Source organism: Aethalodelphis obliquidens, unplaced genomic scaffold, assembly GCF_003676395.1.
Source record: "Aethalodelphis obliquidens isolate GAN/ISIS:26980383/991018 unplaced genomic scaffold, ASM367639v1 scaffold13, whole genome shotgun sequence".
Lineage (NCBI taxonomy): Eukaryota > Metazoa > Chordata > Mammalia > Artiodactyla > Delphinidae > Aethalodelphis > Aethalodelphis obliquidens.
In genome coordinates, this window is record NW_020837957.1 from 35,565,410 (window position 1) to 35,583,447 (window position 18,038).

General features: G+C 37.5%; 1 protein-coding gene across 1 annotated transcript; it reads left to right on the forward strand.

Annotated features, from left to right (window-relative positions):
- The first annotated feature begins 419 nt into the window (after window positions 1-419).
- VCAM1 (vascular cell adhesion molecule 1) lies at window positions 420-17,789 on the forward strand. Its single transcript, XM_027114478.1, has 9 exons — window positions 420-687; window positions 1,230-1,505; window positions 3,767-4,087; window positions 5,321-5,587; window positions 7,568-7,843; window positions 10,046-10,366; window positions 11,245-11,511; window positions 13,257-13,523; window positions 16,870-17,789. Exons 1-9 carry the CDS (start codon window positions 624-626, stop codon window positions 17,028-17,030), a joined length of 2,220 nt encoding a protein of 739 aa, XP_026970279.1. The 5' UTR covers window positions 420-623; the 3' UTR covers window positions 17,031-17,789.
- The last annotated feature ends 249 nt before the right edge of the window (window positions 17,790-18,038 follow it).

The window sequence follows — 18,038 nt, forward strand, 5'->3', positions numbered from 1 at the left end:
AAGAAGCTATGCTGTCTCTCTTTTAAAAAATAACTCATCAAAAGAAAGGATCTTTTCCTTTTTTTTGCAAGAGAAAATTTAGTCTCTGTTTTAGAATTGCAAATATATCTTCCTAATGGAGAAAAATCAGTTCACACGACATAGTGCTTGTTTAGCCACTTCAAAAACTAGAGTGTAATTTACTATTTTTCCCTCTCTCTTTTCCCCATTGGATTCAGAAAGCCTCATTCTGCCACAAGCATTACTTTATATATTTCATGCAAAGATATCCTTTCAGAATGAAAAATCAGGAAAAGTTTTAATTTTATAGGCTTGGAAGTGTTTTCTTTTTCTAGGGCAGAGATAGTAGTTTCAGTACTGAGAGCAACGGAAGGGGTTAACACTGGACTTGGCTGGGTGTCAGTTAAACTTTTTTTCTGGCTCTGCTCCGGGTTTCCCCTTGAAGGGATTTCCCTCCGCCTCTGTGTCTCTGCAACAAGACCCTTTATAAAGAGCAGACTTTCTATTTCATTCCTCACTGAACCTCACTGGCTTTAGGAGCTCAAGACTTCCCAGGCACTTTCAGTGGGGACAGAAAGAAGGGTTTTGGAACCATTATTTTCTCATAACAACAGCAACTTAAAATGCCTAGGAAGATGGTTGTGATCTTTGGAGCCTCAAATATACTTTGGATGGTGTTTGCAGTTTGTAAGTTCTTCTCCTTGATTTGTTCCAAATGCTAGCATTCCATTTTAGCCCTGATTTTGGCTTCAGTCAGTTTTGTTATGGTCGTAAAGAAAGGCACTAGGATTTTTAAAGAGTGGGAAAATTTAATTTAACCTAACTTTTAATGTGCTATTGAGTATTGCTAGACACCATTATATTGTCATAGTTACAGCTGTAAAGTTGATGTTTTTTGGATACTTTTTTTCCAATGTCAAATGAGTAATTGGATTCTATCTCTAGGAAGGTCTGTCTTTTAGTTTCCTGCACTTGATAATGAGAGCAAACTTAGCTAGTGACAAAACAACTCTGATAAATGGGCATCAAGGTCAGAATGAGGGTTCTCCTAAGCGAAGATGATTTCAACACCTTCTTTTGAAAGTGACTTCAATGCTGCCTTGCGTTAGTTGGAAGCAGTTTAGGAAAGAGATCAGCCAGATTGTATTTTGGTTGTTATACTAGAACAGAGAAGAAGGACTAGAATACTCAACAAACCATTGTTTGTTTTTTTCTTTCTGCCTTCACAGCTCAAGCTTTTAAAATCGACATCTTCCCTGAATCCAAAATTATTGCTCAGATTGGTGACTCCATCTCACTGACTTGTAGCACAACAGGCTGTGAGTCCCCATCGTTCTCCTGGAGAACTCAGATAGACAGTCCACTGAACGGGAAGGTGAGAAATGAGGGGACCAAATCCACGCTGACCATGGATCCTGTTAGTCTGGGGAATGAACACTATTACCTGTGCACAGTGATTTGTGAGTCTCAGAAACTGGAAAAAGGAATCCCAGTGGAGATCTACTGTGAGTACTTTAGAGAATATTTGATTTTCTCTCCATTTTGCTTTAAAATAAGTTTCTAAAAGGATAGTTTTGAAAGAAAAGAAAGAAAAAAGTATATTCATGTCCAGATTCTTGGCTAGAGGACCTAGTGTACCAAGAAAGCTAGAGACAGCTGAACCTAGCACTAGACCAGAGACCCAAATCCTAGCTTCTATTTCCAACTCTGCCACAAACATGGTGACCATGGGTAAGACTCAACTTCTCTGGGCTTCAGTTTTCTTAATCATAAAGTGAAGATCTCTAAGGTTCTGTTTATTTTATTTTAAAAAGTTTCTATTCAATTATATCCTTATATGTTCACTTGTCCATGTGTCTAAATGATTTATGAATTCCATACTTCAGGGATTTTCCATTTATTTATTCTTATTCAATTTGGTGCTTAAAGTTAGTTTAAAGATTAAGCAGGGGATCTATAATTTAGTAATGGGCTCCTGTACAAAGTTTTCCCCTTTAGCTAGAAGAAAAATATCTGCAAACATTTCACTCATTTGACTTTGGTGGAGATAAATTTAGGAGGTTTTGTTTTTGTTTTTGTTTGGTGCCATTAAGTCTTGATGCTCAATCACTCAACCTCAAAGATATTTGTATAATGAACTAGATTTGCCTTGTGAATGTGAATGAATACCCCTCGTTTACCAGCCTACCAAAATGTATCCAAATCCATTCTCAATCCAGCAAAGAAAGTTAGCAAAAGGAGTGAAAAAATAACCTGAAATAAATCACTTGCATTCTGGTTACTGCTCTTTCCAAAATACTGGAATCCTTGATAGTCATCTCTTCAGAAAGACATCATTTGATTATCTTTTCTACTTATGTTGCTTCTCTTCTGCTGTAGTGGAGACAACTTTGTCCAGTAACCTTAACTGATTCTTCAAGAAGCCTGTATGTTGCTAGTGCTTCCCAAGAAACTGTGCCTGGCCGGCTGCTTTCAATTATGCTGGTTGTACATGCAGAGTTTATGTCTGTGCAGCCTCCTGAGCTCCTTGAAAGGCCCCCTTATGTAAATACAGGGGAAAGTAGTGAGTTCTTGTATTACCTGACAGCAAACTATGTGTATTATAAGCGCATTTCTTTCAGAATATGAGGGACAGGACTATTGGTGGAAAAATGAAAAATACTGTTTCTTCACATAGCAAAACATTTCCAGTTCCTTTGCCTTTCCTCACAAGTACCAAATAGTTGAAGATTTAAAAAGAGAAATGAAGGCCCTTCTGGCTTTAATTATCTTGGCTGAAGTTTTTTAGTTTTTTTTTTCAAGAATGTCTGTCTTTCATTATGCTTAACAGTCCTGTCTCCATTCCACATTTGATTGTAATATTCTTTAGAGTTGGAAACTTTGTATTCTTATTTCACAGTCTTGAATCGAGCCAATGTGTTACCATCCTGGCGGTTTGCAATGAAAAGTAGCCTTGCAAGGAAAGCAATGGCTGACTGAACTAATGTGTCCCTTGACACTAAAAAGTTCAAATGGAGTATTAGTTATACTTTGAGTTAGGCATTTTGGGAGGCAAATATGCCTTCCAGAATTTAAAGACTGCACAGGTGTACCTTTCTGGTGGATGAATGCCTGTCAGAGGCACCATTTTTCAGAAACCAATTATTTAGAATTGTTCTTTTCATTTCTTAGCATATCTTGCCCAATAACTATTCTTTGCAATGCCATTCTAAGCCTCAGGTTCCTTATCCATAAAATGAAATATATCTGCCCTCACTAAAATAAGAGAATGTGATATAACATAAAAAATATCTTCAATAGCAGTACAGACTAATAAAAATCCTGAGTTTAAATCCCAGCTTTACCATTACTAGCTGTGTGACCTTAGGAAAATTATGCACATGTGCTAAGTTTATGTTTTCATATCTATGAATTGTGGTATCTATTTCTTACGGTTGTTGTGAGGATGAAATAAAGTCATTGGTGTTAAATGAATAGTACAGTGATGGGCACACATAAGTATTCAATAAACATGAATTTCTTCGCCTTCCTTTCACTCTGATAACATGCAACACTTAGTACATGCAGCGTCAGAACTGAACTCTCTAACAGGAGATTCCAGTTCTTGAACCTACCCCAAACCATGAAAGGCTATTTAAACAATTCTTCTGTATTAAGACTGTATTCGCAAACATATTAGATTTAGTTTACATTGATTTAAATCAGTAACGGACCTCATACAACATGAACAAAAATCCATTTGCATGTATTTGTTTGAACTTTGCAGCTTTCCCTAAGGACCCAGAGATCCATTTGAGTGGTCCCCTGGAGGTTGGGAAGCCAGTCACAGTCACGTGTTTGGTCCCTGATGTTTACCCATTTGAAAGGCTGGAGATAGAATTACTGAAGGGCAACCATTCCGTGAAGACACAGAACTTTCTGGAGATTTCAGAAATGAAGTCCCAGGAAACGAAGAGTTTGGAAGTAACCTTCACTCCTATTGATGAGGATATTGGGAAAGCTCTTGTTTGTCAAGCTACATTACACATTAATGAAATTGATTCTCAACCCCAAGTAAGGGAGACTACAAAAAAACTGCAAGTCTGCAGTAAGTACTTGTGTAAAGTCTATGGGAATTTAGTCTTGGATCTATACAGCAGTAAACTTAGCAGCCAAAGTCAAGAAGAAACGTGTCATTGAGAGCGTAATTTTTGACAATAGCATAATTTAATAAGCACACCAAATTTGCGTTGAGAAGATTTGAGCTTAAGTTCTGGCTCTACTAACTGTGTGAATTTGGGTCACTTAATTTCACAGTCTATCAAAGAGGACTACTAATGCCACCTGATCGGGTAGTAGGAAATAGGCTCAAGTGATAAAATGTTTTTAATCATGTTTTGTAAACTCGTATACCATGCCTTGAAATATCAAGGTATAGAGATTTTACGAGGTGGGCACTTATTCTGTGTGTGAGTGCGTATATGTATGCTCACCTGGACACATATGTGTGGGGTGAGAGAGAGGAGATGAGGTTTGATTGTCTCCATGCTCTCTGAGACGGCTGGGGGAGCTGAAGCAGTCTTGAAATCCCAAAATTGGTAGGAGTGGACTCACTGTGCTTTGTTCTAGGCTAAAATGCTCTGGTCTGCTTTGACACCATACTTAAAAGGAGTATTGCCTTCTATAACAAGTTTAGTTGAAAGAGAATGAGATGGAAACGTTTTATCAATGTTTTGAGAAGAATAGTCAAAATAGATATTTTTCCTAGAGAATATAAAACTTGGAAACAAGAGCTATAACTAAGTATTTGAAAGACAGTCACGTAGAAGTGGGATTTGATATATTCTTTAGCAGTAGAGGACTGAACTATGACCGGTGTATAAAAGTTAGTTACAAAGAGGAAGAGTTCAGCTCAATAAAGGGAAAGTGTTCTAATAACTAGAGCTGTCCAAAAATCAAATGGACTGTGTTTACTATAAGACATGGATTTCCTTGCACCATAAGTGTTGAAGCCGACTTGAATGAACCTTTGGCAAGGAAGCTGAGCCAGAACTTCTACCTTACCTAGGAGATTGAACCACATTATTCTAAGGGTTTTCTTAATTTCTGGGTATCTATGGCCATCTGAAAACACCAAACATCAAAAAAAGTCACTCCATCAAATTAGTCAGAAAGTGGATTGACTAATTTTTATGACTCAGCAATTCTTTATCCTAGTTTGGCAGAGAAAGTTTGTCAAATTTGTGAAAGTATGTAAATAAAGTCTATGAGAGAAATACCATAGCCCTATTGGATCAAGATGATGCTTAGCAATGACTACTATTGTGCCCTGCCTTCTCAGTCTCACCCAAGGACACACTTATATCTGTGAACCCCTCCACAAGCCTGCAAGAAGGTGATTCCGTGACGATGACATGTACCAGTGAAGGTCTACCAGCTCCACAGATTTTCTGGAGCAAGAAATTAGACAATGGGAATCTACAGCTCCTTTCTGAGAATGCAACTCTCACTTTAATTGCTATGAGGATGGAAGATTCTGGAATTTATATGTGTGAAGGAGTTAATCTGGTTGGGAAAGACAGAAAAGAGGTGAAATTAATTGTTCAAGGTAAGCAGAATGCGAAAAAGGACTGATAAAGCTGCCGTCATTTGGATTTAAGCAATAGTGAAATAGCTTCAATGCCAAAATTACTTCGTTAACTTTTATTGATGATCCATCTGATCGTCATGTGCTTTAATACAATTATATATTCATCTTACTCATACTTCTTGGAAATCTTTCCTGCCAGAACTTCCATGGCTCTGCTTTTCTGGTTCCTTTCCATTTCTCATCATTCTTTCACTGCCTCATTCCTTGGCTTTCTCTCGTCCTTCTGCCCCTTGAATATTAGTATTCTCAGGTTCCCACATCTGGTCCTCCTCCCTTCTAACTCTGGACTCCCAAGATTTGAACTATGTATTATGTGCTGTTTACTCTGAAATTCATGTTCCTATTCCATACCACCAAAACCTGTCAGTTCTACCTCAAAATGATCCCTAGAATCTGACCTCTTTTCTTCAACCCTCTTGCCATTGCCTTAGTTTATCATCTCTCACTTGGACTCTTGAAAGATGTTCTTATCAATAAATAATATCCACCAGCTATATTCCAGGCACTTTACGTATGTTTCCTCTAATCTTCAAGAAATAACTAACGAGTATGTATTTTATATCCATTTTACAGATGAGAGAATAGTGTCTCCCAGAGATTAATAATGACCCTTATTGCTTGTACACCTAATATTTGCCAGGAGTTCTCTTTCCACTTTATAAATGTTACGTCTTTTTTCTTTACCACAACCTTATGAGGTGAATAAAAACACAGGCACAGAATAGTTGACAATTTGCCTAGAGTCACAGAGCTCATTAATGACATTTAATAGAGGCCCATTTAAACCCCAAACCCCACGGTTTTTCAACTATAGATAATTGTCTTTGAATGGTCACCCTGCTATCATTCTGTCCCCCAACATAATCCTATGCACTGCTACCAGAGTTATCTACCTTAAACAAGAAAGGTGCACATTTTATATTACTTCAACCAAACCCTAACTGCATGTAAATTAAAATTCACATTTCTTCAAATAGTCACATAAAACTCTTCACAATCTAGTCAGAAACAACGAGCAGGGATGGCACTGGCAGCCAAAGAGCTTTTCTGGATATCTGAGACTTAGGAGTTTGCCCTGGCATCTCAGTTTTCAGCCCCTGAGTCAATAGTAAAGTATTTTTATATTGTATCAAACAAATTTAAGAGGTGGCCTGCATACCACTTTAATGCTTAGATTTTGACTTTGCTTTCAATGTGATTCTGTGTGACTTTCAATGGTGCAGGTTTATTCTGTTGATACAGAAGCTCTAAGTGCTGGTCTGTTACGGGTATTGCTTCTAATCAGAAGACATATTTGTATAACTTTTTTTCAGTACTTTTCTTAGATTTTGTTTTATCTCCACATGAGGATGATTTGATTTAGTTGTTCAAGCAATTGGAAAGCTGGGATCTTGAATCAGACCCACCTAGCTTCAAGTCCTAATTTTGCCACTTGTAACCTGGGTGAAGTTATTTATCATTTTTCCTCAAGAAGAAAGAGGAGGAGGAAGAAGGGGAGGAGAGGGAGACAGAATTAACAATATCAGCTCATGAAGTTGTGAGGATTAAATGAGATAATATATGTAAAGTGATTTCCACAATGCTTGACACACTGGAACCTCTTATATTTTTGAGCTGTTTTTCCACTGTTACAGGGATTTGATAAACTACATTTGAGTGGAGAATGATTTTTTTTTGCTGAAAAGATGCCAATCTCTGTCTTGACAAATTTTTATCCTTATTCATTCTATTGAATGAATAAATCAACAGCATCTTGTGCATTTGTTCTTAAAAGATGTGGTTTCATTTCTGAAGGTCCCAAGGTGGAAAGGAGTAATTTATTCCTGGCATAGATGTTAGCTGAAAAGAGGCCAGGAAAAAAAAAAGACCATATATTGAGCTGTGATGAAAGAAGAAAAGAATCTTATCTTCTTTTCGTCTTGTTCTTTTATCCCCCAGAGAAAATGTTTACTGTAGAGATCTCCCCTGGATCCCAGATTGCTGCTCAGATTGGCGACTCAGTTGTGTTGACCTGTGATGTCATGGGTTGCGAGTCCCCATCTTTTTCTTGGAGAACCCAGATAGACAGTCCTCTGAACGGGAAGGTGAGGAGCGAGGGGTCCAAGTCCACATTGACCCTGAGTCCTGTGAGATTTGAGAACGAACATTTTTATCTGTGCACCGTGACATGTGGGCATAAGAAACTGGAAAAAGGAATCCACGTGGAGCTCTACTGTAAGTGGTTTTCAGAATTGTTTACTGTTTTGTCGTCGTTGTTCCCAGTTCCACTGGAAGAAACAGAATGTGAATCTGTGACACAAGACAAGATCCTTGTGTTTAGAAGGGGAATTTAGCATTGTGAATGGTTCCTAAATCTCTGAACCAGAATTTTTCATGTAACTTAATTGGCCTAAGTCTTAAGTAGATATTACATAAGAACCCAGCATCCACAATGCTTAGGCTGTGTCTTGTCGATACTCTCTCATCATGGACTTGAACGCACTGCATGCTCCCTGCTTCCCATCCCCCTCTGGGTGTATGTGGGGTGTACAGAGGTGGTCGTGTGCAAGGAGTGTAGTCAGTGTCCACTCAGATAACAGGGTGGGATGACTGCTGCTCAATTATTTGAATTGGGGGTGAGGCCCAAGCATACTGTTTTTTGTGGTTTTTTTAACATCTTTATTGGAGTATAATTGCTTTACAATGGTGTGTTAGTTTCTGCTTTATAACAAAGTGAATCAGTTATACATATACATATGTTCCCATATCTCTTCCCTCTTGCGTCTCCCTCCCTCCCACCCTCCCTATCCCACCCCTCCAGGCAGTCACAAAGCACCAAGCTGATCTCCCTGTGCTATGCGGCTGCTTCCCACTAGCGATCTATTTCACATTTGGTAGTGTATATATGTCCATGCCACTCTCTCACTTCGTCCCAGCTTACCCTTCCCACTCCCCGTATCCTCAAGTCCATGCTCTAGTAGGTCTGTTTTGACGGCACATTTGAAAGCTGATTGGCAGGATGGGAGAAATGAGGCAATGGGGAGCAAAAGAAAGCCAGGGCGTTAGATTTGTCACTGGGGATGGTCAGTGGCAGACAAAAAGTAGAAACAGGAGACTGCACTAGATTTGAATATTGATTTACACCACATAAATACACTACACTTTTTCTTGCTGTTCTTGTCACCTTAACAAAAATCCTTTCCAGCCTCAAATCTCTATGAATTGGCATTGCTGGAGTTCCTCAGTTTATAATGAACGAGGGAGAAAATATACAAAGTGATCATAAAGTTACACTTTGAGTAGGTTATTCTGCCTTGTTTTTATTCAGTGGAATTCAAGAGAACAATTGTAGAGATTTTCCTCCAGAAATCTTGCCCAAACTTGTGTTACCCCTCAGGAGTTTGTTCAGCATGAGTTAGAGTATGTCCGTAAAGGGATTTGAATCTCTCAGAAGAAGGGTAAATTTATTGCGTTATCGTATTACCAAGAGTCCGGGACCTGCTGATGTAGGCACATTCCCAACAGCAATGAGAACCAGCAGTGAAGCCTTACCATCATATAGAAACTTTAGAGAATGTATCACTTTAACGACACTTCGCTTAAGGAGAAAAAAATTTTAGCATGGCTCTTGCTCTTGATAACCACTCTAATCTCACATTTATTGATTTGCATAAGATGTGTTATAAATGTTATTCAGAATCTAAATCTCATAGTTTCTTCTTAACTACAAGTATTATCCAAGGAACATTTAAGACTTTCTGCCTAAACTTGGCCATTGCAAATGAAAATGTCTAAACTGAGAAGTGCCCTTGGGTCTTATCTGAGATGAGAGGCTGCATGGCTCTGTGAAACCAAGCCTGGGCTCTGAGCTCAAGGAAATAGAAATTCTGATCTCAGCTCAGTGACTTACTAGATATGATGCCAAATGGCAGACTCTTAGCCTCTATGAATTTTGTGTTTCCCTAGCTGTGAAATACATTCTCTATAAGTTTTTCTAGCTGTAAAATACCCATTAGATTATGCCGTTTTGAAGACTGAGATAATGAATGTTAAGGGACTAGCACATAGTAAATATCCAATACGTCCTGGAAAATATTTAAAATGTTTAAAATATATAGTTACTAAATAGGATGGTGGAAGCTGACATGTCCATTGAAAAGACCAGGCCACAGCTGTCAGCAAGATTGCATCACTAGAGAAGAATAAAAAGTATATTTATTACCTGATGATTTGATGTGCTAGTTATTTTTCGTTTCCAGCGTTATTTATATTTAATGTCATAAATATTTATACTTAATGTTGTTATTTATATATTAGTGATCATCCTATCCCAGGTGAATTAAAATTTGCATTTTGAGACCTTTGCATTTAAGAGAGATTAGTTCTGTTTTTCCTTGACTGTCACATGTAAACATCATTTTTGCTTGACGTTTGCAGCCTTCCTTAGAGATCCAGAAATTGAGATGAGTGGTCTGTTAGTGAGTGGAAACCCAGTCACTGTAAGCTGTAAGGTTCCTGATGTGTACCCTTTTGACCGGCTGGAAATTGAATTACTTAAAGGGGAGAGTATTATGAAGAATAAAATCTTTTTGGAAGATGTAAGTAAGAAATCCCTAGAGACCAAGAGTTTGGAAATGACCTTCATCCCCACCACTGAAGACACGGGAAAAGTTCTTGTTTGTCTGGCTAAGTTACCTATTGATGAAATGGAATTTGAACCCAAACAAAGGCAGAGTACACAGATACTATATGTTAATGGTAAGTACATGCATGATGTATCCACAGTTTAATATGAATTTTTTTTAATCATGGTTGCCAGGAAAGAGTTAACATTAGGTTGATAGTTAAAACCGTTGTGAAAAAAATAATTGAAAAGGAACAACAAAATAATGATTATTATAACAAACCACCCCCAGTGCTTAAAACAACTGTTTATTGGCTTATGATTCTAAGCTGGAAATTTGGGAAGAGGTCAGATGGGCAGTTTGTTCAATGTGGTATTAGATGAGCTCATTCATGCATTGTCAGTCAGTTGGCAGGTCAGTGGGGGATGGTCCCAGGTGGCCTCACTCACATGTCTGGGCCTTCTCTGGTGTTTCTTGGCCTTTCTTTCTCCATGTGGTGTCTCTCAAGGAAGGTAGCCTAGGTATAGTCACCAGAGTGCAGTATTTCAAGAGGGTGATCATGAAAGGGGCCTCTTGGGGCCTGGGCTTGGAAGTCCTACTGTGTTACTTCTTCCAGGATATATTGGTCAAAGTTAGCCACAAGGACAGCCTAGATTCAAGGGGTAGAAAAATAGAGTCCACCTTTTCATAGGTGATTCACATAGTTCATGGTCATGTTTAATGTACCATAAATGTCAATATGTACTATCATTGATCATCCATTCTTTGATAGTAAGAGAGTTTCTACAGAATTTATTTCCATTGGAAAATATCCAGGATGTGTCCATATTCTACTCTCTATCATTCTGTACCTGCTAAAGTAAATGCGGACAGAAACCTCTTTTGGAAAGTTATCAAGATTTATAAACTGTTCTAATCCGCGAATCCATAGCCCAGTTTTGCAACATTATCAAAGTTCTTTGGAACTCGGTGTATAAAGAGTCAAGCTAACAAGTGTCCCCACCTTTTCAGTTGCTCCCGGGGATACAACCATCTTGATCAGCCCCTCCTCCATCCTGGAGGAAGGTAGATCTGTGAATATGACATGCTCTAGCGATGGCCTTCCAGCTCCGAAAATCCTGTGGAGCAGGCTGCTGAGTAATGGGGATCTACAGCCTCTTTCTGAGAATACCACTCTTACCTTAACGTCTACAAAAATGGAAGATTCTGGTATTTATGTCTGTGAAGGCATTAACCAGGTTGGAATAAGCAGAAAAGAAGTCGAATTAATTATCCAAGGTGAGCTAAGTGATTAAATGAGTTATGATTGCTAGTCTTATTTTGGTTGTGTTACTGGTTTTGAACAAAGTCCTTTTTGAAACAAAATTTTTACTAAAACAGAATGCATTGAGCGTTTTGAAGAGCTCATGATGTTTCCTCTGCACGGAAAGCTCCTGGAATAGTACTTCCCCATGAACCATTCCAAGTCACTTATCCCAAAATTCTTTCAACTGCAGGTGGAATCCAGGAACTGTGCCAAGAGTTCCAGTTACACTTACAAGGCATTGATTATGGCATTGAAATAAGGATAGGAAGATGTATATATGTATTTTGAAATTACTTAGGACTAAAGCTACCTTATCTAGCTGGATTAAACTCTGAGTGGCAATCTCACAAGATGCCTGCTAGTGTGTGCTTAGGAGCCTAAGAAGGCACTTAAACATTTGATAAATTCTGAGATTGAGTAGCAGTGACCATGCCCTCTGGTTTATCAGTTTAATGGCATAGAATCACTAGGGTGGATGAAGTTAGCAGATCCAGACCCATTCTTGCCAGGATGGAGAGGCAAGACTGAGAACAAAACAATTCCTAGTTGACAGGATGAAGCTGTAGGCAGTTTTGGGCAAAATCATGAAGTGATTTGGATTTCCCTCATACCTTCCCTTTTGGGGTTCAAGGTTCTCTTCTTCACTAGAGCAGTCAGTTCTGCTCTTACCCCTTGGTATTGTTTCCACTAAGATATTAGTGACTTTCTTGTTACATCATTACAATAATAATTTGTATTTTAAAGGAAGAACTTGGCAGGGCAATGCACTACCTTAAAGAAAGCCCTTAGGATGTAGCTCTGGTTGGGGAAAGAGTATCAAATCAAGTCACAAAACAGATGAACTTAATGGGAATCTCACTTATAAAATGGTGATGTGGTACCTCCCTCCACGGGTTGCGTATTAACAGAGATGTTGTATGTCAAGTACTTAGCCCATGATAATTGGTGTTGTTAAGGATTGTAAGCACAGCTTAATTTCTTTTCTTTTTTTTTTTTTTTAAAGAAGATGTTGGGGGTAGGAGTTTATTAATTAATTAATTTATTTTTGGCTGTGTTGGGTCTTCGTTTCTGTGCAAGGGCTTTCTCCAGTTGTGGCAAGCGGGGGCCACTCTTCATCGCGGTGCGCGGGCCTTTCACTGTCGCGGCCTCTCTTGTTGTGGAGCACAGGCTCCAGATGAGCAGGCTCAGTAGTTGTGGCTCATGGGCCTAGGTGCTCCACGGCATGTAGGATCCTCCCAGACCAGGGCTCAAACCCGTGTCCCCTGCATTAGCAGGCAGATTCTCAACCACTGCGCCACCAGGGAAACCCCAGAGCTTAATTTCTTGATCTGGGATTGTCCAGTTCAGAACTCAGAAGCCTGTAAAGGCCTTTATACTTAAAGAAATATTTGCACAGCAGTGTGACCAAAAAAAAAAAAAGTTCTTTTTCACATTTGAAACCTACAGCTGTTTTTAAAACACTTATTCGTTGGCTAGGCTGGGTAAAGAATTATATTAAGGGACATGAAAGAAGCATAAGAGTTGTCTTCTTTTATTAAAAATGTGATCATTTACAACAATCCAGTAAATGCTTGACTTCTTTAATTACCCCTCTAAATATTTAACGCAAACAGTAAGCACAAATACCATCTTGACAGCTATTGTTACTGTCATTAAATTAATATGGGATTGGTTTATATTTCATTCAGTCAGAGGTATCTTTAAATTCTTTCCACAGTTGCTCCAAAAGATATACGACTTACAGCTTTTCCTTCTGAGAGTGTCAAGGAAGGAGACACTGTCATTATCTCCTGTACATGTGGAAATGTTCCCCAAACTTTGATAATCCTGAAGAAAAAAGCAGGGTCAGGCTACATAGTGCTGAAGTCTACAGATGGTGCATATACCATCCACAGGGCCCAGTTGGAGGATGCGGGAGTATACGAATGTGAATCTAAAAATGAAGTTGGCTTGCAATTAAGAAGCATAACACTTGATGTTAAAGGTTTGTTTTTGTTTTTTATTATTTTTTATAATCGGTCAGAGGCTTGGTGAATTGTAACGAATTTCAAGGATTAGGTGAATGAGTGAGCAAAATGGAACTGAATTCCATGATGATTATGGTTATTTCTTAGTCTTTCCTAAAATAATCATGCACAGCTGCTCTATCCTATGGAGTCAGCCAGGAAGTTGACATTAATCAATCATTGGTCAGTGTAGAATTCCCGTTTGCTTTTTTAAACGTTGACAATTCATCATTGGTCTCTGAGGTCCTGCATTTCCAAAGTGTTTAAATGTATTTTCAAAACCTTTCCCTGAGGGTTATAAGGAAACTAGAGAAGTAGAATTGGCACATGGAAAAAGAAAAGTTCTATCCAGACCCTTTTCCTTCCTACCAGAAGAGAGTGTCACTCTCTGAACACGGAGTAACTACATATTTTCTGGATTGACCCTCTTCAGGAAAATAACTGAGTATGGTGATCTTAATGCTGAACAACATAAAGGAAACTCAAGACTACAGAACTGTCTCCTTAGAAAATCCAAGCTCCTTGTCCATTTTACCCTATTCTGATGGAGAGAGGGAGGGAGGGGGCAGTGGCCCCAGCAGAGAAACTTCAGAAGCCTCTTAATCTCCTAACCCCTCGTGTGAACACACAGTAGGATCTGTTGATCTTATCAGTGGAAGCAGAACACGTCAGCCTTTACTACTCTGTCTCCCACTCCTTGAGTGCTAATGAGCTCCCATTGTGTGTTGGAAGCCAAAATTGAAGTGAACAGTCTCGCAAACAAATGCCAATTCTTAAGAGCCTCTGGCACTGGACTCTCAGAGTTAGCAACTACTCATCAGTGTAAAGAAAATTTAAACGTGGGTCAGAAAATGGATAAAAATTTTACTCATCTGGCCAAATCTCTCAAGATTACAAGACCTTACCATATGTTTTCTTGTCTTCATGGTACCTCCTCAGAACACAACAATATCAATACATACACCTAGAAATGTTAAAGAAGGGGAAAATATCACGATTACATGTAAAACTTTTAGTCATCCACCTGCAGTGATTATCCTGAAAAGAGTTGATCTGGCCAATGAAGTTACTATGTGTTCAAAGAATGGAACATTTACCTAGTATCATGTTACTCAAAGTGACACAGGGATGTATGCAATCAGTGCTTCCAATGAGGTTGGGGATGTTTCTGGACGGATTGAGATCTTGGTTATGAGTAGGTTGAAATTCATTTATTCCTATTTAATCCTCAATGCCTCCAGAACACCTTTAATTAAGCCTAGTCCCAGGAACTTGGACTCCTAACATTTTTATATTTCTTTTTGTAGTTAACGATTCTCTTTTAAAGACACACCAAAGCTTCTTCTCCACTTTTTATCTCTCATACATTGCTGTCTTTACTAATTGCTTTATTAAGTTAGTAACTTACATATTTGCCATTTTTCACTCATTATTTAAATGAACAAATTGAAGCACATTAGGCACTCAGCTAGTACCTCCAAACTAAATATGGTTTAAAATAACTACAAATGAATGGAAACAAAAATTTGACATTTTTCCTGGGAATTTTCAACTAGTCATCTTTTGTAATTAGCTGAGTTTTAAAATTAATTTTTTTTTTTTTACAAATATATTTGCTTGAATGTATTCCAGTGATAGAACTGGTTGGGAGTCTTTAGGATTTTCAGTGTTGATACAGCTAATAGAAAATTGTATTTGAAGGTTGCCCTGGTAACCAACTCAACAGCGAATTTGTATTTTACTGCAGATATCTGAGGGGAAAACAAAAGGCAAAAGATAATATGTATTAAATTGAAAAGAAAACAATAGGAGCAGAGATACCATTGCTCAGCAGGTTATCAATATTGATGCTTAACCATAATTATGATAATGGAAATTCTATTGAAATATTACCCTTGTACTCTGACTAGTTCTACTCTAGCAAGGGAAAGTAGAAAAATAGGCAATTATCATTATGTTTATGGTGAAGTGTTTTTGACCTCAATAATTCAAAAACATGGACTTCCTGTCATCTGACTCCAGTGATTCTTTTCTTCTTGGTTGATCTCCAGTGATTAGAAACTCCTAGAAGTAAAGCAATGATTATCAAGGTCAAATCACTCATTTCTTCCAGGACTGAGACAATATATACCTCACTTGAAGAAACGATATTTGTGAGGTCATACAATGCTGTGCAAATGTAAATATAAATAGAGATGAAACTTCAGTAAATACCATGTTATCTTCTATAGATGTTCTTATAAGGTTAAGATATTAAATAGTATTGTAGGGGTCAGATGATTTTTGTAAGTAGAAAGAGTACTAATTTTAAAGTTTTTGTATACTATTATCTTATATACCCAATTTACAACAAAATGTCAAAATGACAGGATGTAGAAAGAAAAAAATATATTACTATTCAAAAGATATTTATTGGGTGCAAGCTACTCCAAGCAGGGAGCCAGGTACTGGCTATTCAGTGGTGGATCAAAAAGAAACTAGATACATGTGCTTATGTAATTCACAGTCTGAAGGAGGAAGACAAAATTAATAGATAAGCAAACAAATGTTTAACTACAAGCTGTGATTAGAGCTATGGAGGGAAAGTGTAGTGGGTTATATAACTATATTAGGAAAAAAAGTATATTAGGGTTTCTTGTTTAGGCTGGAGGAGATGCAGGTCAGAGAATGTCTCTCTGAGTAAGTCATATTTAAGCTAAAACATAATGCTATCCAAAAAACTTCATATTATCAAGAAGTGATATAAATGCTGAAGAGGAATAATGTATATTAAGATGCCCTACTTCAGAGATACAAAATATAAAGTTTTCTATATATCTCTAAAAAGCCATCGACAGCAATTCTTTCCCTTACTATCTTATATGTGGTGTTTGACTATAATGGTTACACTCTAGGTGTTACAAGACTTTTCTTGGAGAACTGTTTAGTTATTTTAATTCATAATGATCAGAGTCCTAGTTCTTTAGTATATGTTTCTATTTCTCAAAGCAAACCCTCTTCTCCAATTCTTGCTCTTCTAAATGAGTCCTAAAAAGTTGCTCCCTTCCTTCCATTCTGCTATTGAACCTGAATCTATTTGAATCCAAGTTTGTGGAAATCAACAACTGTCATCTTTAGACTCATCATGACCATAGCAACTGCTAACTGATTATTTAAATAATTCAAAGAAATATGTATTTTGGGTCCTGTTGGTTCTTATCACTACTTTGATTCACTTCTCTTTAGAAGACGAGTTGTACTGTTAAAATAAAACATGTAACTATTATTCTTAAACAATTTCTTTTTATACTAGACATTAATTGCATCCATTTTGTTATTTTCCAGGAAGAGAAAGTAACAAGCATTATTTTTCTCCTGAACTTCTCGTGCTCTATTGTGCATCCTCCTTAATAATACCTGCCATTGGAATGATTGTTTACTTTGCTAGAAAAGCCAACATGAAAGGGTCATACAGTCTTGTAGAAGCACAGAAATCAAAAGTGTAGCTAATGTTTGAAATGTTCAATCAGAGACACTATTTATCAGTTCAAATCCTCAGTACTGCTCATCATTCCACGAGGAAAACAACAAGCTAGGAGTGCAGACTTCCTTGAATGTAGTGAACTCTTGGAAAGAAATGGCTGCCTATGCCCCTTGTTGTGAGCAAGAAGCCAAAGGAAAACTTCTGCCTAAAAAAATAGGCACTACCTTTGAGATGTGACGACTGTAGTAGTTTCTTGATGTGTATATGCAATAACATGATTTGTATATATGTAAAATAAAACTATGCCATAGGAAGATTGCTTGGAATATCAGCACACTATAGTCACATTTCTATAATTATTAAAATGTTGCTTGGATTGACTGTTATAACTTAAAACATCTTAATATTGATTGGCAGCTGAACTATGTCATCTTTTTAATATTTTATTTCCTTTAACAAAATTTTATTCCTATAAAGTTCATAGACAACAATTCCATGTTTTGTAAAGATGTTAGGATTTTATATTGCTATAGGCAAATGATAAACCAAGAGGACACTGGGTTGACTTTCAGGTACTAAACACTTCAACCTATGGTATAATGGTTGATTGGATTTCTCTGGATGGTACTAATATGGTACAGAGACGTTTTATGATGTTGTTTGTTCATCAGACTCTTGTGTAACTTTCCCAATGTGGTCTAAAAATGCAACTGCTTTTGATTTTCTTTTGTAAATGTTTAGGGTTTTTTGTATAGTAAAGTGATAATTTCTGGAATTGAAAGAGTTGTGTGTTTGTTTATTATAAATTGCCTCCTTTAATCATGTTGCAGCTCTTTGTGAAATGTCAAGTTCAAAGACCAAAGAGTTCAAACCCATAGAACTAATAAGCAGATACTTGAAGTATGGTCCTCAGATTACTTTTATCAGAATCATCATGGGAACTTGACAAACATTCACATTTCTTGGGGCCATCCTAACCTATTGAACTGAAATATCTGGTTTTGTGACCTTGGCATCTGCAATTAAAAAA